The sequence below is a fragment of the Dendrobates tinctorius genome, unplaced genomic scaffold (genome assembly GCF_039654945.1).
Source record: "Dendrobates tinctorius isolate UK_male_01 unplaced genomic scaffold, ASM3965494v1 ptg000070l, whole genome shotgun sequence".
NCBI lineage: Eukaryota > Metazoa > Chordata > Amphibia > Anura > Dendrobatidae > Dendrobates > Dendrobates tinctorius.
In genome coordinates, this window is record NW_027361738.1 from 99,427,783 (window position 1) to 99,450,912 (window position 23,130).

The 23,130-nt window shown below is 51.1% G+C and overlaps 1 protein-coding gene across 4 annotated transcripts in view; it reads right to left on the reverse strand.

Moving 5' to 3' along the window:
* KCNH2 (potassium voltage-gated channel subfamily H member 2) overlaps positions 1-23,130 on the reverse strand; it is a 316,360-nt gene that overhangs the window by 168,764 nt on the left and 124,466 nt on the right. For all 4 annotated transcript variants that reach the window (XM_073582209.1, XM_073582210.1, XM_073582208.1 and 1 more), the window contains 2 exons: positions 16,810-16,975; positions 3,471-3,904 (listed from right to left, as the gene is read on the reverse strand). In XM_073582209.1, coding sequence (XP_073438310.1) covers positions 3,471-3,904; positions 16,810-16,975 — 600 coding nt within the window. The remainder of the gene's footprint in view (positions 1-3,470; positions 3,905-16,809; positions 16,976-23,130) is intronic.

Here is a 23,130-nt window from a genome sequence, read left to right on the forward strand (position 1 = left end):
GGGCCACCGGATTCACACCTGTTTCTTCACAGAATGATTGACCTCACTGATTGATCTCCACAATACTATTATTGTGAACACACCACCTTTCAATTAATTATTCTAATACACAGACTCAGAAACCTGCAGATCATGGATGCGGAGTCTGATGGTTTTCTTAGAATCTACAGCACCAACTGGTAAATGGTTTGGCATGTGGTAATATAATTTTCTATCAAAAACAGTGATTAATCTGGTTAGTTACATTGGATGGCTAGTATTTTGGACACTACTGTATTAGTTTTACTTTTTATATTGTATTACCTTTCCATGTATCTATTTTGTTATTCCAGCCCTAACCCTCTTCCTAACCATAGCCCTAACCCTCTTCCTAACCATAGCCCTAACCCTCTTCCTAATAATAGTCCTAATCCTCTTCCTAACCATAGCCCTAACCCTCTTCCAATCAATCCTCTTCCTAACCATAGGCCTAACCTTCTTCCTAAACCCAGCCCTAATGTTCTTCCTAACTACAGCCCTAACCCTCTTCCAATCAATCCTCTTCCTAACCATAGGCCTAACCTTCTTCCTAAACCCAGCCCTAATGTTCTTCCTAACTACAGCCCTAACCCTCTTCTAATCAATACTCTTCCTAACCATAGGCCTAACCTTCTTCCTAAACCCAGCCCTAATGTTCTTCCTAACTACAGCCCTAACCCTCTTCTAATCAATCCTCTTCCTAACCATAGGCCTAACCTTCTTCCTAAACCCAGCCCTAATGTTCTTCCTAACTACAGCCCTAACCCTCTTCCAATCAATCCTCTTCCTAACCATAGGCCTAACCTTCTTCCTAAACCCAGCCCTAATGTTCTTCCTAACTACAGCCCTAACCCTCTTCTAATCAATACTCTTCCTAACCATAGGCCTAACCTTCTTCCTAAACCCAGCCCTAATCCTCTTCCTAACTACAGCCCTAACCCTCTTCTAATCAATCCTCTTCCTAACCATAGGCCTAACCTTCTTCCTAACAACAGTCCAAACTGTAGTTAGTGTTGGAAAAATGTATCATACTGGTTTTTTTTTTTTTTGTTTGTTTTTAACAGAGGACACATTTTCAGCGAGTCCCTGATTCTCCTTTATTGTCTTGCTCAGCCTGTGTCATCTCAATTGCTGCCTTTTCAGAGGGCTGCCTGTACTGCACTCTGCATAGGCAGTGACTGAGATGCCAAGACTGGCTTTATTATATTTCATCATCTCGAGTGCTGTCTATGCAGAGCGCTGCAGCCAGTGATAGACTCATCTCAATGTCTGAACACCGTATAGCAGCTGCTGACAGAGACTGAGATGTCTCTGGCTGCTTTATCTGTTCAGCTCACTGGCCACCAGTGCATGAATACAACAAAGATGCGTTCTTGCAGCAGGCTGCCAGGGCAACCACCTGTTTGACTTCCCCTTGCTTCGCCTCTGGACCTTTTCCTTAAACAACTGGGTGGATTGGAGAATTAGGTGTTTAGTGGCTAAATGCAATGTTGTTGAGCAGTGTGCAACACGTTATGTGGCTGGAGCCTAGTACGTGCAGTGATTCTATGTTATACCTGACAGGTGCAGAGGAGGCGCCATATACGCCAGTGAGGTCCCTTCACATCTGCTGAATCACCGTAAATCTGCCCCAGTGTGACAGTACATGTGGGGTCCGGATCTCATCTCTCTGCCAGCGTAGGCTTAATTACAACCAGACAGAAACATGAGGCGACCAATTAATTAGGGGGCAACAGGATTAGCCGGACTGCTCGCTCGCAGTGTCTGATCCGTGTAATCAGTCCTCCTAACTGGCTCAGTCCCCGGGCATTTAGGCTCCACAGAGCCATTAATTATCTGGTTTTATGCCAGGCGGAGCGAGCAGGGTTTATAGTTCTGGGTTATTACAGATGGATGAAGACGAGAGGTGGAGGGTAGAGATGGACAGCAGGAAAAACGGGGCTGACTACCTGACCGAGGGGCTGACAACCTGATAGAGGAACTGACAACATGCCGATGGGCTGACAACATGACAGAGGAACTGACAACCTGACCAACAGGGCTGACAACATGGCTGATGAGCTGACAACATGGCCGATGGGCTGAGAACATGACAGAGGGGCTGACAACATGACAGAGGGGCTGACAACATGACAGAGGGGCTGACAACATGACAAAGGGGCTGACAACGTGACAGAGGGGCTGACAAAATAAACGAGCGGCTGACAACATGACAGAGGAACTGACAACCTGACCAACAGGGCTGACAACATGGCTGATGAGCTGACAACATGGCCGAGGGGCTGACAACATGGCAGAGGGGCTGACAACATGACAGAGGGGCTGACAACATGACAGAGGGGCTGACAACATGACAGAGGGGCTGACAACATGACAGAGGGGCTGACAACATGACAGAGGGGCTGACAACATGACAGAGGGGCTGACAACATGACAGAGGGGCTGACAACATGGCCGATGGGCTGAGAACATGACAGAGGGGCTGACAACATGACAGAGGGGCTGACAACATGACAGAGAAACTAACAACATGACAAAGGGGCTGACAACGTGACAGAGGGGCTGACAAAATAAACGAGCGGCTGACAACATGACCGAGGGGCTGACAACATGATCGACAGGCTAACAACCTGAAAGAGGGGCTGACAACATAAGAGTTTTGGGGGTCACTGAGTGCCACTGTTATGGGAGCACTCTGACTGCCTCTGTTATGGGGGTGCTCTGACTGTCCCATTGTTATGGGTGCGCTATGACAGCCACTGTTATGTGGGGCGGAATCTGGCCACCACTGTTATGGGGGGGGACTCTGGCCGCCTCTGTTATGGGAGGGGGACTCTGGCCGCCACTGTTATGGGGGGGGACTCTGGCCGCATCTGTTATGGGGGGGGGACTCTGGCCGCCACTGTTATGGGGGGGGGACTCTGGCCGCCACTGTTATGGGGGGGGGACTCTGGCCGCCACTGTTATGGGGGGGGGACTCTGGCCGCCACTGTTATGGGGGGGGGACTCTGGCCGCCACTGTTATGGGGGGGGACTTTGGCCGCCACTGTTATGGGGGGGGGACTCTGGCCGCCACTGTTATGGCGGGGCGACTCTGGCCGCCACTGTTATGGGGGTGGACTCTGGCCGCCACTGTTATGGGGGGGGGACTCTGGCCGCTACTGTTATGGGGGGGACTTTGGCTGCCACTGTTATGGGGGGGGACTCTGGCCGCCACTGTTATGGGGGGGGACTCTGGCCGCCACTGTTATGGCGGGGCGACTCTGGCCGCCACTGTTATGGATCAGTCTCACTGGACATGATTCTGGTGGGATGTCTGACATCTGACCTCCTACACGGAGGCAGATGTCAGAGAGACAAGCAGTGTCGGGGCACAATTACTGGGAGCCCCTGATCTCAGCACAGCACAGACTGCGCCCCCCACAGGCCACCTGCATGACATGACATCCTACCTGTGCTAGAATTACGCTTCCGAAACTTCTTGTCCAAGTCGACCTTCATGGCCTCGATGTCGTCCACGGAGGAGGCCCTGCGAATGCTGTAGAAGCTTTCCCGAGAGCGGCTGCGGGTCAGGCTACAGTTAGAGAAGGACATGTCCAGGTTCAGGTGGTCCTTGTCTGCCCGGGGAGAGGACGGCACTGTGGGGTCTTTGCTGCCATCTTCTTCCCTCTTGGGCTCGATGCTGCCGATCAGTGCCTGCTGGTCCTCTGGGCGCGAGCCCACACAGTTATCCACCTGAGCGATGGTCATGTCTTCTAGGGCCATAGAGTCGCTGCTGTGCTTGGAGAAGTCGACCACCACGACATCCGGGTCCTCCTGCGGCAGAGATTGCTTACTGCCTGTCAGAGTCAGCAGCGCAGGAAACTTCAGCCTGAATGACTTCCCTCTACCTGCAAGAAAGCAACACAACGTGAGATCAGGGAATGTGCAGGACGCAAGGGGCAGGGAAAGTGTGGGACGCCAGAAGCAGGGAATGTGCAGAACACTAATGGGAGGGAATGTGCAGGACGCCAGAGGCAGGGAATGTGCAGGACGCCAGGGGCAAGGAATGGGCAGTACATGAGGGGCAATAATGTGCAGGACGCAAGGGGCAGGGAACGTACAGGACACGAGGGGTAAGGAACGTGCAGGACACCAGGGGCAGGGAACGTGTAGGATGCGAGGGGCAGGGAACGTGCAGGACGCAGGGGCAGGGAACGTGCAGGACGCGAGGGGCAGGGAACGTGCAGGACGCGAGGGGCAGGGAACGTGCAGGACGCGAGGGGCAGGGAACGTGCAGGACGCGAGGGGCAGGGAATGTGCAGGACGCAAGGGGTATAGAATGTGCAAGACACAAGGGGTAGGGAACATGCAGGATGCGAGGGGCAGGGAACGTGCAGGACACGAGGGGCAGGGAACGTGCAGGATGGCAGGGAACGTGCAGGATGGCAGGGAACGTGAAGGACGCCAGGGGCAGGGAATGTGCAGGACGCGAAGGGCAGGGAATGTGCAGAACACGAGGGGCAAGGAATGCGTAGGACACTGTCACGCCGCCTCCGCATACTCACCCGGCCTCCGCTCCCACGCCGCAGCCCCCCGCCGCCTGACAGCCACGGCGGTCCCTTCTGACAGGCTCACGGCTCGACGGGGTCTCTGCATTCAATGCGCATACGCCATAGGCAGCGCCTCCCTCCTGTTACTTGTGCTCCGGCAATGCCCTGACCCGGAAGCACCTACGGACCAATGGCAGACCTGACAAGGCCATATCAGGCCGTTCCCCCCTGAGGGAGGCGCCTGATCGTTGTGTTTGCTAGCACATTGGGCCGTGCTATCTCGTGTGCTCTCTGCAGTCTCGCCGTCCTGTCTTCAGTGATTCCTGCAATAGCCTCGCAGTCCTGTCTTCCGTGGTCCCTGCAGTAGCCCCGCAGTCCGGTGCTCTGTGGCTCCATCCTGCTATCCACACTCCAGTCCTTCAGTCCTACTCCAGTCCTGCCTCCGGTGTTCCTGCTCCATCCTGCTATCCACACTCCAGTCCTTCAGTCCTACTCCAGTCCTGCCTCCGGTGTTCCTGCTCCATCCAGCTATCCACACTCCAGTCTTTCAGTCCTACTCTAGTCCTACCTCTGGTGTTCCTGCTCCATCCTGCTATCCACACTCCAGTCCTACAGTCCTACTCCAGTCCTGCCTCCCGTGTTCCTGCTCCGTCCTGTTGTCTATGCTCCAGTCCTGCAGTTCTACTCCGGTCCAGTCTCCAGTGATCCCGCTCTGTTGTCTACGCTTCAGTCCCGCACTCCTACTCCAGTCTGTCCTGAGCCGCCCCTTTCGGTACCGGCTATCGTGGTACCCGAATCCCTGGGCCTGCTCCTAACGATCCCTGTATAGGGGTCGGCTCCACCTGGCAGCTCGCCCGGGGCCCCTCGGTGCCACGGTCCAGAGGGTCCACTCCTGGAGATTTGTCTCCTGACCAGCCGTGGTAACAGTACGATCAGGCCATGGACTCCGCCAATACTACTGCTGCTACCCAAAAGGAGCTGCTGTTTTTGCGGGAGAATCAGGAACGCATCATGTCCGTCATGAAGTCTATGGACACCCATTTGTCGGCCCTGCAGGTGGCTGATCCTGGAAATGCCACTCAACTGGCCAGTCTTCAACAGGAGCTGGGTCAGCAACGAGATACTCAAGCACATATTCTGAGTTACATGGCCTCCTTTGATAGCTGCTTGTCGGTCCTCCAGTCTGCCGCCGCGATCCCGACTCCTCCCCCCGTGTCTACAGCTCTCTCGGTGCCCCGCCTCGCCAAGCCGCCGCGGTTTTCTGCAGGGGGTTCTTAATCCCTCTGACCGGGCCAAAGTGGCCTTTATTATGTCCCATGTTATGATTGAGTCACCGTAGGAGGCAGACACAAAAATAGAAGCTACGTCCAGAAAACCAGAGAAGTTGGCAACTATCAGATTGCAGACCCCTGAACCTATCAACACAACTAGCAGTAGCCGTGGGGGGTTCCTACGATGCCCTAGACCCCTCGATCACAGCCGGAGCGCTAAATAGCCTAAAGACAGAAAAGGAAATCTAAACTGCCCCAGAGCAGACCCCAAAGTAAAAGGCAGCCCCCGACATATAATGACGGTGAAGCAAGATGAAAAAACACTCACACAGATAGAAAGATAGGCTGAGCAAACGATGGGGCCCAAGCTAGCTAAACAGAACAGGAAAGGAAGGTTGCTGTCTGCAATCTGCCAAAACCCTATCAAAGACATAAGCCAACAAGCTGATATGAAAAAGACCCTGAAGCAGCTAGGCTTCAAAAACTAAATCAACACTCAGGTATTTTTAGAAGACAGAGCTAAAGGAATTCAGCACACCCCAGCAGGGAATGGCAGAAATCCAGAAAAACAAAGCAAAACAAAGTCTAAGCACAAATGCAAAAAGCCGAGCAGAAAACTTAGCTTTAGAGGAGCAGGAATTCAGACTGGTCTCCAAGGATCCCACAGAGAAATCACCCGCAGGGCAGAAGGGCGTCGGCAGCCTTATATCCAGTCAGTAACTCCACTCAGCCAGTCATCATCAGACTCAGGTGTTTGATAATCAGGCTCACTACCTTTCTTTACCAGAAGAGGGAGTTCCTCGGGCCTCAGTAGTGAAGGGGAAAATGAACTCACAACAGTACCTCCCCCTTGAGGAGGGGTCACCGAACCCTCAACCACGCCACCAGGGCGATCAGGGTGAGCCCGACGAAAGGCACGCACCAATCTTTTGGCATGAATATCAGAGGCAGAGACCCAGGAATTATCCTCCTGACCATAATCCTTCCACTTAACCAAATACTGGAGTCTCCGTCTAGCCAGACGGGAATCCAGTACTTTCTCTACCTCATATTCCATGTTACCTTCAACCAATACAGGGTCTGGAGGTGCCACCCCCGGAAAAACAGGTTCAACAAACCTCTTCAACAAAGATTTATGGAACACATTATGGATTTTAAATGTGACAGGAAGAGCCAAACGAAAAGAGACCGGATTAATAATCTCCAAAATCTTGTAAGGTCCAATAAATCTAGGCTTAAACTTAGGAGAAGCCACCTTCATAGCAATATTTTTGATGATAACCACACCATATCACCAACCTTAAACTGGGGACCAATGGTCCTATGTCGGTTGGAAAACCACTGGGCCTTTTCCTGGGAGAGAGATAACTTATCCACCACTTGGTCCCAGATCTGGTGCATTCTCTCCACCACAGTGTCAACACCTGGGCAGGCAGAGGGCTCTACCTGCCCTGAAGAAAATCGAGTATGAAACCCAAAGTTACAAAAAAAAGGTGACATCAAAGTGGCAGAACTAGCTCTATTATTTAAAGCAAATTCGGCCAAGGGCAAAAATGAAACCCAATCATCCTGATCAGCAGAAATAAAACATCTCAAATATGACTCCAAGGTCTGGTTTGTTCTCTCTGTCTGCCCATTGGTCTGAGGGTGAAAAGCAGAGGAGAAGGACAACTGAATTCCCAGCTTGGAACAGAAAGTTCTCCAAAATCTAGACACAAACTGGACTCCTCTGTCAGATACAATGTTCTCAGGAATCCCATGCAAGCGAACCACCTGTTGTAAAAACAGGGGCACCAACTCAGAGGAAGACGGCAACTTAGGGAGTGGTACAAGATGAACCATCTTAGAGAACCTATCACAAATCACCCAAATAACAGTCATCCTTTGAGAGACAGGCATATCAGAGATGAAATCCATTGAAATATGGGTCCATGGCCTCTTGGGGACAGGCAAAGGCATCAACAACCCACTAGAGCGAGAACACGATTTAGACCGGGAGCACGTCCCACAGGACTGCACAAAATTCCTGACATCACGAGACAAGGAGGGCCACCAAAAAGACCGACTCACCATATCTCTAGTACCAAAAATACCTGGATGACCAGCCAAAGCAGAGCAATGAACTTCAGACATCACTCTCTTCTTCCACTGGTCAGGAACATACAACTTTCCACTGGGACAACGCTCAGGTTTGTCCTCCTGGAACTCTTCCAGAGCATGTCTCAAATCGGGCGAGATGGCAGAAAGAACTACCCCTTCGCCTAAGATGGTAGCAGGCTTGGTCACCACAGGAGAATCAGCAAAGAAGCTCCTAGAGAGGGCGTCTGCCTTGACATTCTTAGTTCCAGGAAGAAAAGAAACCACAAAATGAAAACGTGTAAAAAACAAGGCCCACCTAGCCTGTCTAGGGTTCAAGCGCTTAGCCGACTCTAGGTAAATCAAATTCTTGTGGTCAGTGAGGACCACGACTTGATGCTTAGCTCCCTCCAAACAATGTCTCCACTCCTCAAATGCCCATTTCATGGCCAACAGTTCCCGATTCCCCACATCAGAGTTACGTTCAGATGGAGAGAACTTTCGGGAAAAGAAAGCACAGGGATTCATTTTAGATGTTACAGGATCCTTTTGGGACAAAACAGCTCCTGCACCAATCTCAGAAGCATCCACCTCTACCTGGAATGGAAGTGAGACATAAGGTTGCCGCAAAACCGGGGCGGAGGTGAATCTTCGCTTCAGCTCCTGAAAGAAAGAAACAGCCTCCGGAGACCAATTTAACACATCAGCACCCTTCTTAGTCAAATCAGTCAATGGCTTGGCAATACTAGAAAATTTTGCTATAAATTTCCGATAAAAATTAGCAAAACCCAAAAACTTCTGGAGGGCCTTCAAAGAAGTGGGCTGAACCCAATCGTAAATGGCCTGTACCTTGGCCGGGTCCATTTCAATAGTTGAAGGGGACAAAATAAATCCCAAAAAAGAAATCCTCTGTACTCCAAAAAGGCATTTAGATCCTTTGACATACAGGGAATTCTCCCTCAAGATCCGGAACACAGTCCGAATATGTTCCACATGAGAATCCCAATCCTTGGAGAAGATCAAAATATCATCCAGATAGATAATCAAAAATTTATCGACAAAATCTTGGAAAATATCGTTCATGAAGCACTGGAAGACAGAAGGGGCATTAGTGAGCCCAAAAGGCATCACCAGGTACTCAAAATGTCCCTCCGGAGTATTAAACGCCGTCTTCCATTCATCCCCATGCTTAATGTGAATAAGATTATACGCCCCCCTGAGGTCAAGCTTGCTAAACCAGAAAGCACCTTTAACTCTGGAGAATAGATCAGAAATCAGGGGTAACGGATACTGATATTTAACAGTAATTTTGTTGAGGGCACGATAATCAATACAAGGTCTTAATGATCCATCCTTTTTGGCTACAAAAAAAAAAAACGGCACCTAAGGGTGACGAGGATGGTCTAATATGACCCTTCTCCAACGCCTCCTTAATATAGGATCGCATAGCCTCGTGCTCGGGTACAGGTAAATTGAAGAGCCAACCCTTGGGAAATTTACACCCCGGGCTCAGTTCAATTGCACAGTCATAACTCCTATGAGGAGGCAGAGACGCAGACTCATTCTCACTAAATACATCATAAAAGTCCGCCAAATAATCAGGAACATCATGCGACTGAGGAGAGGTGGAAAACACCGGAGCCTCACTAAAGGCACACCGACAACCCCAACTCACCACAGACACAGATTTCCAATCCAAAACTGGATTATGAATTTGTAACCAGGGAAACCCCAGAACAATAGTATCATGCAGATTATGTAACACCAAAAACCTGCAATTTTCTTGATGGTCTGGGGCGACCCGCATTACCACCTGGGTCCAAAACTGAGGTTTATTTTTAGCCAAAGGAGTAGCATCAATCCCCCTCAAAGGGATAGGCGTCTGCAGAGGTGTCATCGGAAATCCACAACGTTTAGCAAAATCCAAGTCCATTAGGTTTAGGGCTGCTCCCGAATCCACAAAAGCCTTGGCGGAAAATGTGGACAGGGAGCAGATAGGAGTAATAGCCAGAAGAAACTTAGGTTGAACACCACCAACAGAAAACGTGTGTGCAAAGCGTTTCTCTCGTTTAGGACAGACAGAAATAATATGCGAGGCATCTCCACAGAAAAAACACAACTAATTACGCCTTCTGAACTCCTGACGCTGCTCTCTGGAAAAAACTCTATCACATTGCATAGGTTCAGACATTTGTTCAACAGGTGGCAACACCTCTCGTGCAGCTTTGCGTTCGCGCAAACGCCGATCAACCTGAATGGCTAATGACATAGAATCGTCAAGACCAGAGGGAACAGGAAATCCCACCATAGTATCTTTTACGGCTTCTGACAACCCCTTCCGAAAGAGAGCAGCCAAGGCATTATCATTCCAGGTAGTAAGTACTGCCCACTTTCGGAATTTTTGACAGTACAATTCTGCAGAATCACGACCCTGGTTCAATGCCAGCAGGGTCTTTTCAGCCTGATCAATGGCATTAGGTTTGTCATACAACAACCCCAAGGCCTGAAAAAATGCGTTCACATTAGTCAGAATAGGATCATCTGGTTTCAAAGAAAACGCCCAATCCTGGGGATCGCCACACAGCAAAGAGATGACAATTTTAACCTGCTGCGCGGAGCTCCCTGACGAGTTAGGCTTCAAGGCAAAAAATAATTTACAATTATTTTTGAAATTCAAAAATTTAGACCGATCCCCAAAAAATACATCAGGTGTAGGAATCTTTGGTTCAGCAGCATGTGAATGAGCAAGGTAGGCGGAAATTCCCCGCACTTCCGCAGCGAGCTGCTCCATACGATCAGACAATTGCTTTATCTCCATTGAGAGAAAAAAAAATTCCCCCTACGGTCTCAGAGATATAGAGGAAAAAATATACACACTTTTTTTTTTTAAATACAATTCTTTCCTGCTATTGAGTACCCTAGGATCTGCGGTATGGCGGGTGATTCTGTTATGATTGAGTCACCGTAGGAGGCAGACACAAAAATAGAAGCTACGTCCAGAAAACCAGAGAAGTTGGCAACTATCAGATTGCAGACCTCTAAACCTATCAACACAACTAGCAGTAGCCGTGGGGGGTTCCTACGATGCCCTAGACCCCTCGATCACAGCCGGAGCGCTAAATAGCCTAAAGACAGAAAAGGAAATCTAAACTGCCCCAGAGCAGACCCCAAAGTAAAAGGCAGCCCCCGACATATAATGACGGTAAAGCAAGATGAAAAAACACTCACACAGATAGAAAGATAGGCTGAGCAAACGATGGGGCCCAAGCTAGCTAAACAGAACAGGAAAGGAAGGTTGCTGTCTGCAATCTGCCAAAACCCTATCAAAGACATAAGCCAACAAGCTGATATGAAAAAGACCCTGAAGCAGCTAGGCTTCAAAAACTAAATCAGCACTCAGGTATTTTCAGAAGACAGAGCTAAAGGAATTCAGCACACCCCAGCAGGGAATGGCAGAAATCCAGAAAAACAAAGCAAAACAAAGTCTAAGCACAAATGCAAAAAGCCGAGCAGAAAACTTAGCTTTAGAGGAGCAGGAATTCAGACTGGTCTCCAAGGATCCCACAGAGAAATCACCCGCAGGGCAGAAGGGCGTCGGCAGCCTTATATCCAGTCAGTAACTCCACTCAGCCAGTCATCATCATCAGACTCAGGTGTTTGATAATCAGGCTCACTACCTTTCTTTACCAGAAGAGGGAGTTCCTCGGGCCTCAGTAGTGAAGGGGAAAATGAACTCACAACAGTCCCATATGGGGGGAGAGGCCCTGTCTTGGCTGAATCCTCTCTGGCAATGTGACAATCACGTTGTCTCGAGTCTTCCGGTCTTCTTGGATACTTTTCGCAGGGTTTTCGACGAGCCGGGTCATTTAGCCTCTCCCACCGAGTCTCTTTTTAACCTACACCAGGGTTCGCTCACGGTCGGGCATTATGCGATCCGCTTTCACACTCTCGCTCTGAGCTCGGCTGGAACAACGCGACTTCGGAAGGGGCATTCTGGCGCGGCCTTTAGAGCAGAATAAAGGATGAACTCGCGGGTCGGGATACCCCGACCACCTTGGAGGACCTTATCTCGCTGGCCACCCGCATTGACCTACGCTTCCAGGAGGTCCACCAGGCCAGCTTCCTTTTCCACTCGGTCTGTCAGTCCCCGTCCTGCTGGGTCTTTGTCTCCCTCCTCGGTCGAGTCCATGCAGGTAGATCGCCACAAGTTTGACGAGTTGCGTCGGAGAGAGAGGCGGGCACAAGGTCTATGCCTCTATTGTGGAGGCTTGTCACACTTTGTCCGTACCTGTCCTGAGAAACAGGGAAACTCCTCCACCTAGGTCAGGTAAGAAAGGCCTCCCTAGGTGCTAATGATTCCTCTCAACCTCTTACCATATCTGTTATTTTGGTTTCAGGGGAGAGACGTGGGTCCGAGGTGGCCTATGTGGATTTGGGCTCGGCAGGTAACTTCATCCGGAGTGAAGAGGTGGACAAATACCAGATTCCCGTGGTTACTCTATGTAATCCTCGCCTGATTGCCTCAGTGGATGGCAAACCGCTACAGGAGACCGTCACCTTGGTCACTGAGGAAGTGGAGTTGCAAGTCGGAGCCTTACATCGAGAGAAGATAGCCTTTTACGCTCTGCCCAAGCTGTCCCATGCGATTCTACTCGGTCTTCCATGGTTAAGGACTCATCAGCCTGTTCTCGACTGGTCTTCAGGGAGATACTCCGCTGGGGGCACCTGTGCCAAGCTCGCTGTCTGATTCCTGTCCGTCTAGCGGACGCTCCTCTGCCACCTCCAGACCTTCCGGGCCTTCCTTCAGCCTACAGTTCCTACGCTGATGTCTTTGATAAGAAGGAAGCAGAGGTTCTTCCTCCACACCGGCCTTTTGACTGCCCAATTGAACTAGTCTCCGGTTCAACCCCCCTCTACCCCCTCTCTCCCGCAGAGACCATAGCTATGTCCGAGTACGTCGGGGAGAACCTCGCCAAAGGCTTTATACGGAAATCCTCCTCGCCCGCGGGAGCCGGGTTTTTCTTCGTCAAGAAAAAGGATGGATCTCTACAGCGGTACATTGACTATAGGGGCTTGAACGAGATTACCATCAAGAACAGGTACCTGCTTCCACTCATTCCGGAGCTGTTTGACCGCCTCAGAGGGGCTCGGGTCTTCTACAAGCTAAACCTCAGGGGAGCCTATAATCTGGTCCGTATCTGCGCAGGTGATGAGTGGAAGACGGCTTTCAACACTCGAGACGGCCATTACGAGTACCTGGTCATGCCCTTTGGTCTCTGCAATGCTCCTGCGGTGTTTCAAGAGTTTGTCAAAGAGATCTTCCGGGACCTCTTGAACTCCTATGTGGTCGTGTACTTGGACAACATCCTCATTTTCTCTCCGGATCTCTCGTCCCACAGAAAGAGTGTCCGCCTGGTGTTACAGTGTCTTCAGGAGAATTGCCTGTATGCTAAGATAGAGAAATGTCTCTTTGAACAGACCTCTCTGCCGTTTCTGGGATACATTATCTCCGACGCTGGGTTAAGGATGGATCCCGAGAAGTTGACTGCCATTCTCAAATGGCCTCGCCCTGTCGGAGTAAGGGCGCTACAATGGTTTCTCGGATTCGCCAATTATTACCGGCAATTCATCTCTCACTTTTCCGCAATAACCAGACCCATTTCTGCTCTCACCCGTAAAGGGACTACTCCCAATCATTGGACTCCTGAGGCGGAGGAGGCCTTTCAGAACCTAAAACGTGCTTTCTCCATGGCCCAGATACTGCATCGTCCCGAGAGCAACCGACCCTTTGTACTCGAAGTGGATGCTTCCTCGACAGGTGCCGGGGCAGTATTGTCCCAGAGATCCGCCTCCGGTCGTCTGCACCCCTGTGGCTAAGGCCTTCTCTCCATCCGAGTGTAACTACTCGATCGGCGACCGGGAACTCCTGGCCAAAAAGTTGGCCTTAGAGGAATGGCGTCATCTCCTGGAGGGGGCTGTCCATCCCTTTGTAATCTTCTCGGATCACAAGAGTCTGGCCTATCTCCAGTCTGCCCAAAGACTCAACCCTAGTCGGGCCAGATGGTCCTTATTTTTTGCCCGATTTGACTTCGAGCTCTGTTTTCGCCCCGGTAACAAGAAAACCAAAGCCGACGCTCTGTCCAGGGTCTTCCAGCCACACGAAACAGTGGAGGAACCTTCGCATGTCTTTGACCCCACTAGAATCATCACAGTGGCTCCAGTGAACTGGCTTCCTCCACCTCCTGGCAAGACTCTTCTGCCTGAAAACCTCAAGCTAAAGGTCCTTTGATGGGGGGCACTCCTCCAGACTGGCCAGCCATGCCGGAACTAAGAAGACCCTTGCCCTTATCACGCGTCACTACTGGTGGCCCACGCTTCGCCAAGATGTGCTCGATTTCGTGGCCTCTTGTCCCACCTGTGCAAAAAACAAAGTGCCACGACGACCTCCATCCGGCTTGTTGCTTCCGTTGCCCGTCCCTGCGGTTCCATGGGAGAACATTGCCATGGATTTCATCATCGACCTACCCGGTTCTTCTGGCTGTACAGTCATCTTGGTGGTGGTGGATCGTTTCTCCAAGATGGCCCACTTCGTCCCTCTGCCCGGTCTCCCCTCGGCTCCTGAGTTGGCCAAAGTTTTCATCCATCAGATCTTCAGACTCCATGGACTACCTCAACGCATTGTGTCTGACCGAAGGGTTCAGTTCACCTCCAAGTTCTTTGTAAGCTCCTGAACGTTTCCCTCGACTTCTCCTCTGCCTATCATCCACAGTCCAACGGGCAGGTGGAGTGTACCAACCAGACGTTGACTGGGTACCTTCGTCATTTCTCCAACGCCCACCAGAACGACTGGGTTGACTTACTCCCCTAGGCAGAGTTCGCCTATAACAACCATGCTGGCGAGTCCTCGGCCAAGTCTCCGTTTTTCATTGTGTTTGGCAGACATCCTGGTGTTCCCCTTCCGATAACCCCTGCCTCCGAGGTACCCGTGGCCAATGCCTTGTCCTCAGAATTTTCCAAGATCTGGGCTGAGACCAACACATTACTCAAGAGGGCCGCTGATCGGATGAAGAATTATGCCAATAAGAGATTGGCTTCCCCACCGTATCGTATCGGGGACAAAGTCTGGCTCTCGTCCAAATTTATCCGGTTGAAATTATCCATTGGGTCCACGCTACATAGGTCCGTTTGAAATTCTTGAACGTATCAACGAAGTCGCCTACAAATTGAGGTTGCCTGCTTCGCTCCGGGTCCCGAACACCTTCCACTTCTCTCTCCTGAAACCTGTGGTACTGAATCGCTTCCATTCCGTGTCTGATCCTGGTTCTCAGCCGGTTGGTGCCGATGATGTCTTTGAGGTGGAGGAAGAGGGTTAGAGGTAGGACTCATTTTCTTATTGACTGGAATGGCTTTGGTCCTGAGGAGAGATCCTGGGAACTTCGGGAGAATATCAATGCTCCCCGTATCCTCAAGAGATTTTTTGCTAATCTCAGGGGAGGGAGGCTTAGGGGAGGGAGTACTGTCACGCCGGCTCCGCATCCTCACCTGGCCTCCGCTCCCACGTCGCAGCCCCCCCGCCGCCCGACAGCCACGGCGGTCCCTTCTGACAGGCTGCCGGCCGACGGGGTCTCTGCATGCAATGCGCATGCGCCATAGGCCGCGGCCGCGCCTCCCTCCTGTTACTTGTGCTCCGGCAATGCCCTGACCCGGAAGCACCTACGGACCAATGGCAGACCTGACAGGGCCAAATCAGGCCGTTCCCCCTGAGGGAGGTGCCTGATCGCTGTGTTTACTAGCACACTGGGCCCTGCTTCCTCGTGTGCTCTCTGCAGTCTCGCAGTCCTGTCTTCAGTGATTCCTGCAATAAACTCGCAGTCCTGCCTTCCGTGGCCCTGCAGTAGCCCCGCAATCCGGTGCTCCGTGGCTCCATCCTGCTATCCACACTCCAGTCCTGTCACCGGTGTTCCTGCTCCATCCTGCTATCCACACTCCAGTCCTTCAGTCCTACTCCAGTCCTGCCTCCGGTGTTCCTGCTCCATCCTGCTATCCAAACTCTAGTCCTTCAGTCCTAGTCCAGTCCTACCTCTGGTGTTCCTGCTCCATTCCTGCTATCCACACTCCAGTCCTACTCCAGTCCTGCCTCCCGTGTTCCTGCTCCGTCCTGTTGTCTATGCTCCAGTCCTGCAGTTCTACTCCAGTCCAGTATCCAGTGATCCCGCTCTGTTGTCTACGTTTCAGTCCCGCACTCCTACTCCAGTCCGTCCTGACCTGCCCCTCTCGGTACCGGCTATCGTGGTACCCGAACCCCTGGGCCTGCTCCTAACAATCCCTGTATGGGGTCGGCTCCACCTGGCAGCTCGCCCGGGGCCCCTCGGTGCCACGGTCCAGAGGGTCCACTCCTGGAGATTTGTCTCCTGACTAGCCGTGGTAACAGACGCGAGGAGCAGGGAATGTGCAGGGCGCGAAGGGCAGGGAATGTGCATGACTTGAAGGGCAGGGAATGTGCAGGACGCGAGGGGCAGGGATTGTGCAGGACGCGAGGGGCAGGGATTGTGCAGGACGCGAGGGGCAGGGATTGTGCAGGATGCGAGGAGCAGAGAATGTGCAGGACGAAAAGGGCAGGGAATGTGCAAGACTCAAGGGAAAGGGAATGTAAAAGGACGCAAAGGGCAGGGAATGTGCAGGATGCGAAGTGCAAGTAAAATAGAGGACACGAGAAGGGGTTACATACAGGACAAGGGGGATTATATGCAGGACACGGTGGTTATATACAGGACACGGTGGTTATATACAGGACGGGGGGGGTTATAAGCAGGAGAAGGAGGGGGGGATTATATGCAGGAGCAGTAGGGAATTATTGGATCTCTCGGCCCCGCTGGTCATACATGACATACTATGCGGCATTTAATATGCACCTACCTGGCGGGAACCAATGTGACTGCACACGGTGATTGGAGTTCTTGGTCGGGGAGGTCAGAAGCTCCTTCTCCATCACCACCTCAAAATTCAGGATGAACATGATGACGGCACCACCCTCATTCTTCACAGGTACTACGTCTACCAGACATAAGAAGCAGCTTCCTGCAGAGAAAAGGACAGCGGGTCAGGAAGACAGCGCCACATAGAATCTACCACCAAATATCTATACCGGCTGCTGACAGGAGTCCACATTTGTGCCTGCCGACAGTCCGGGATCTGATGATCACACAGAGATCTGATAACTAGCTGTGAGATCACAACATGACCAGAAGAGATATGAAGAGCTGACAGCAAGCAGAGATCTGGGAGAATCAACATGGAAAGTGGCAGAGAAAATTACAAAACTTTCTATTATACAATGATTCAAGTTTATTTGATGAAATTGGAAAATGTCTCTAGATAGAGGGGTGCAGTACTAGACTGCATCATGTTATGGCGGGACTGAGGGGGCAGAGCATGATAAAGGGCTGTGCTACCGATGTAAGGCGGCACTCCTGCGGATCTCTGGAACGTGCAAACTGCTCATCGGGGTCAGAAGAACGTAACAAGAGAGTTTTATATCCAGGAGCCCCCGGACCCTGATGTGTGCGGAGACTGAGCAGAGATCCTTCAGATCAGCATAAGGATGAGGGCAAGAAGCAGAGTTCGCCCCCCCGCTCCCGAAGAGGCATTAAGTGAAACGCGCGTTGGGGTCTCTCATCCTCCACGTCAGTCTCTGTCTTTCTATGCTTTTTGTTTTTTAATTGTCTGGCCTATTGAGCTTTGAGTTCACAGCTTAGTACTCATACTATTGTCTGTCACTTGACTGTGGATTTATTACCCTGTTCATATGTTTGACTTTACTTTGTAACTCTGCTTCTTGCCCATATTATTGTTTGTCATTTGATTGCGGTCATATATCTTGGTCATATGTTTAGGTACTAAGCACTTTAGGTTCATCATTATGTGTATTGCCACTAACATTAGTATTTTTAATGGCTTTCTCAATCCTGTATTATTATTGCTCACTTGACTGTGGTTTTGTATACTATTTACTGGTTATGTGATTGGGGCACTTGCACTTTATGCATCAATTATTGGATCATATCATTTACTTTGTATCTTGAACTTTTTATATGGAAATATTTGGACAGACTTTCTCTAGGTACTTTGATAGACTTTTGTTTATTTTCCTGCCTTCACGTTGCACTTAGGCGTCGCTTAATGTTGTATTTTTAATCTTGTTTTTGCAAATATTGAATTTATTTTGAATTGTGTGATTTAATCTTGTACTTTAATAATAAAAATTACTGTGTGTTTTACATAGCTCAGGTGTTTATTCATTTTTCGGTTTATATGCAGCTATATATTATATAATTATATACAGGAAATACCCAGGTTATACCAGCTGTACATGTATAAGTCGCCTCATCATCAGTATCTGGTGACCGCCCGTCGCCTCCATCAGTATCTGCTGCCCGCCCATCGCCTCCATCATCAGTGTCTGCTGCCCGCCCATCGCCTCCATCATCAGTATCTGCTGCCCGCCCATCGCCTCCATCATCAGTATCTGCTGCCCGCCCATCGCCTCCATCATCAGTATCTGCTGCCCGCCCATCGCCTCCATCATCAGTATCTGCTACCCGCCCGTCGCCTCCATCATCAGTATCTGCTGCCCGCCCGTCGCCTCCATCATCAGTATCTTGTGCCTACTTGTCGCCTCTATCATCAGTATCTGCTGCCCTTCCGTCTCCTCCATCATCAGTATCTTGTGCCCACTTGTCACCTAAATCATCAGTATCTGCTGCCCGCCCATCGCCTCCATCATCAGTATCTGGTGACCGCCAGATGCCTCCATCATTAGTATCTTGTGCCCACTTGTCGCCTCCATCATCAGTATCTGGTGACCGCCAGATGCCTCCATCATCAGTATCTGGTGACCGCCCGTCGCCTCCATCATCAGTATCTGGTGACAGCTTGTCGCCTCCATCATCAGTATCTGCTGCCCACCCGTCGCCTCCATCAGGATCTGGTGACCGCCAGATGCCTCCATCATTAGTATCTTGTGCCCACTTGTCGCCTCCATCATCAGTATCTGCTGCCCGCCCGTCGCCTCCATCATCAGTATCTTGTGCCTACTTGTCGCCTCTATCATCAGTATCTGCTGCCCTTCCGTCTCCTCCATCATCAGTATCTTGTGCCCACTTGTCACCTAAATCATCAGTATCTGCTGCCCGCCCATCGCCTCCATCATCAGTATCTGGTGACCGCCAGATGCCTCCATCATCAGTATCTTGTGCCCACTTGTCACCTAAATCATCAGTATCTGCTGCCCGCCCATCGCCTCCATCATCAGTATCTGGTGACCGCCAGATGCCTCCATCATTAGTATCTTGTGCCCACTTGTCGCCTCCATCATCAGTATCTGGTGACCGCCAGATGCCTCCATCATCAGTATCTGGTGACCGCCCGTCGCCTCCATCATCAGTATCTGGTGACAGCTTGTCGCCTCCATCATCAGTATCTGCTGCCCACCCGTCGCCTCCATCAGGATCTGGTGACCGCCAGATGCCTCCATCATTAGTATCTTGTGCCCACTTGTCGCCTCCATCATCAGTATCTGCTGCCCACCCGTCTCCTCCATCATCAGTATCTGGTGACCGCCTGTCGCCTCTATCATCAGTATCTGGTGACAGCTTGTCGCCTCCATCATCAGTATCTGCTGCCCAACCGTCGCCTCCATCATCAGTATCTGGTGACCGCCCGTCGCCTCCATCAGTATCTGGTGACCGCCCGTCGCCTCCATCATCAGTATCTGGTGACCGCCAGATGCCTCCATCATCAGTATCTGGTGACCGCCAGATGCCTCCATCATCAGTATCTGGTGACCGCCAGATGCCTCCATCATCAGTATCTGGTGACCGCCTGTCGCCTCCATCATCAGTATCTGGTGACCGCCTGTCGCCTCCATCATCAGTATCTGGTGACCGCCTGTCGCCTCCATCATCAGTATCTGGTGACCGCCTGTCGCCTCCATCATCAGTATCTGGTGACCGCCTGTCGCCTCCATCATCAGTATCTGGTGACCGCCTGTCGCCTCCATCATCAGTATCTGGTGACCGCCTGTCGCCTCCATCATCAGTATCTGGTGACCGCCAGATGCCTCCATCATCAGTATCTGGTGACCGCCAGATGCCTCCATCATCAGTATCTGGTGACCGCCAGATGCCTCCATCATCAGTATCTGGTGACCGCCCGTCGCCTCCATCATCAGTATCTGGTGACCGCCAGATGCCTCCATCATCAGTATCTGGTGACCGCCTGTCGCCTCCATCAGTATCTGGTGACCGTCTGTCGCCTCCATCATCAGTATCTGGTGACCGCCTGTCGCTTCCATCATCAGTATCTGGTGACCGCCCGTCGCCTCCATCATCAGTATCTGGTGACCGCCTGTCGCCTCCATCAGTATCTGGTGACCGCCTGTCGCCTCCATCATCAGTATCTGGTGACCGCCCGTCGCCTCCATCATCAGTATCTGGTGACCGCCCATCGCCTCCATCATCAGTATCTGGTGACCGCCCATCGCCTCCATCATCAGTATCTGGTCAACGCCCGTCGAGAGAGAGAGAATTTTTTTTCAGCCGCCAGAACCGGGTTTAGGGTTAAATTTCTGCCAAAAGTAATTCTTCCGGGCACCCACTGTGACAAATGCGGATCCGGCCAGGCGAAAAAACGTTTCATGGTTCGTCCAGTCATGTCAGCGGACACCAAAATTTTGGCGGATCCGTAAAAAAACGGATCCAACGGATGACCATCCGTCAAGATCCGCCGATAATGCAAGTCAATGGGAAAAATGGCGGATCCGTTTTTTTTGCAAAACGGTGGATTTTGACTGATGGAGACAAACGGATGTGTGAAATAGGCCTAAGGCAGAGATCAGGGAGACTGCTCCAGACAGACTCCACCGCTGCAGACGATCGAGGCTCTGAAGGCGGAGGACCCCAAATATAAAATCCTGACAGAGACAGACGAGCCGCAGCATAAAGGAGGCGACAGGAAAAGAGAAAATGATTATCTCAGGTTTTTGTGTTCAATGTATCTAAAAAATATCAGAAAGGAAATCACAAGTGTAATAACAGCAGAAGCCTGATCCAAATCTATAACTGAGAGAGGTACCACTGCGTTACGTGTGGTGTTACATGGGACTGCAGGTGACATCTACTACATCATCTGTACTCAGAGAGTTATCACTGTGTTATCGGTGGCGTTACATAGGACTGCTGGCATTGTACCAGCAGTGCTGTGGGTCTCTGTGGCCGGTGATGTAATGTGACATATGAGGCGTGTGGCAGGAGACGTGGCACCTGCCGTTATACCGCGGGGCGCTGCTGTTCTCCTGACTCGTCAGTCTGATCCTTCCTGTTAATAGTTGGGTGAGGAGAGCACTGTGCACACACTGCAGTAATCCTGCGCTCATCCTCGGCCTTAATCTGCCTAATCCCAGACACATGGTTCCTAACAATCAGAATTCCCTTTGCACGGCGCGGTGCGATCCCGGACATGTGACCGCACTGGAAGCCTCTGATCCCATAATCCTGAAGAGAGCATCCTTAATCCACTGCGAGCGCCAGAGTCTTCGAGTGCTCGGCCGCTTATAAACACACGGATCCTGGCAGCGGCCCTACACAAATAATGGGGGGAGAAGCAAACAGTGAGCGGCGGAGGCGGCCAGCGGAGAATCCCGCCGGCCGCCCAGATCTACTGTATCTATCAGACTTCAGATCATCACAGGAACAATAGATCTACTAGACAGAAAAACATTTGAGAGTCCTCAGTGGTTGATACCTTCAGGTGGAGAATTGGAGATACAAGACGCAACGTTCTGTTAATCCTGATACTTGACGAAGAACACAAGAAACGTTCCATCTTGTGTCTGAAGTCTAGGACTTGAGACGTTCCTTTCTTTGCCGAGCTGCGTCCACTTTTTCCTTGAGAACGGAGCGGTCAGTCACGGTCTGCTCGTGCTGCCACACACAGGGGTCCATCTTGGATCTTGGAAACTTTGTTGACTGCACAACACTGATCCGTACAATCAATCCCATTATTATATTATTTGGTACTTGTGGCCAAAAGTTTTTTCACATATTTTATTTGGACGTTTCTATGGTTACTTGCAAAGAATTATAAACATTTTTTAAGTTTTTACACTTTTTAGACATATAAAGCTTCGGTAAAGCCCGAACATTCCCAGCGCTGCTCCTTATTCTTCAGGTTTCCAACCTCCACCCCGATAGGATATTAGCTTCTGGGCAGATCAGCATTCCTCCCATACATTGGGAGGGGGCTACACCAGAGAAAAAAGTACAGGGACTGGATGGCAGAGAAGGGGGGGGGTAAAGTTATGTTCTCTGATGAAGCCCCTTCACATTGTTGGGACATCTGGAAGAAAGATTGTCCAGAGAAGAGAAGGTGACCATGAGTCCTGTGTCTGCCGGCAGTAAAGCCTCCTGAGACCATTCATAAGTGGGGTCTTCTCATCCATGGAGGACCTCACTCACAATGTGTGGGGGCTTCTCATCCATGGAGGACCTCACTCACAATGTGTGGGGGCTTCTCATCCATGGAGGGGTCACTCACTATGTGTGGGGGCTTCTCATCCATGGAGGGGATCACTCACTATGTGCGGGGGCTTCTCATCCATGGAGGGGTCACTCACAATGTGTGGGGGCTTCTCATCCATGGAGGGGTCACTCACTATGTGCGGGGGCTTCTCATCCATGGAGGGTGCACTCACAATGTGTTGAGGCTTCTCATCCATGGAGGGGTCACTCACAATGTGTTGAGGCTTCTCATCTATGGAGGGGATCACTCACAATGTGTGGGGGCTTCTCATCCATGGAGGGGGTCACTCACAATGTGTGGGGGCTTCTCATCCATGGAGGGGGTCACTCACAATGTGTGGGGGCTTCTCATCCATGGAGGGGTTCACTCACAATGTGTGGGGGCTTCTCATCCATGGAGGGGGTCACTCACAATGTGTGGGGGCTTCTCATCCATGGAGGGGTCACTCACAATGTGTGGGGGCTTCTCATCCATGGAGGGGGTCACTCACAATGTGTGGGGGCTTCTCATCCATGGAGGGGGTCACTCACAATGTGTGGGGGCTTCTCATCCATGGAGGGGGTCACTCACAATGTGTGGAGGCTTCTCATCCATGGAGGGGTCACTCACTATGTGCGGGGGCTTCTCATCCATGGAGGGTGCACTCACAATGTGTT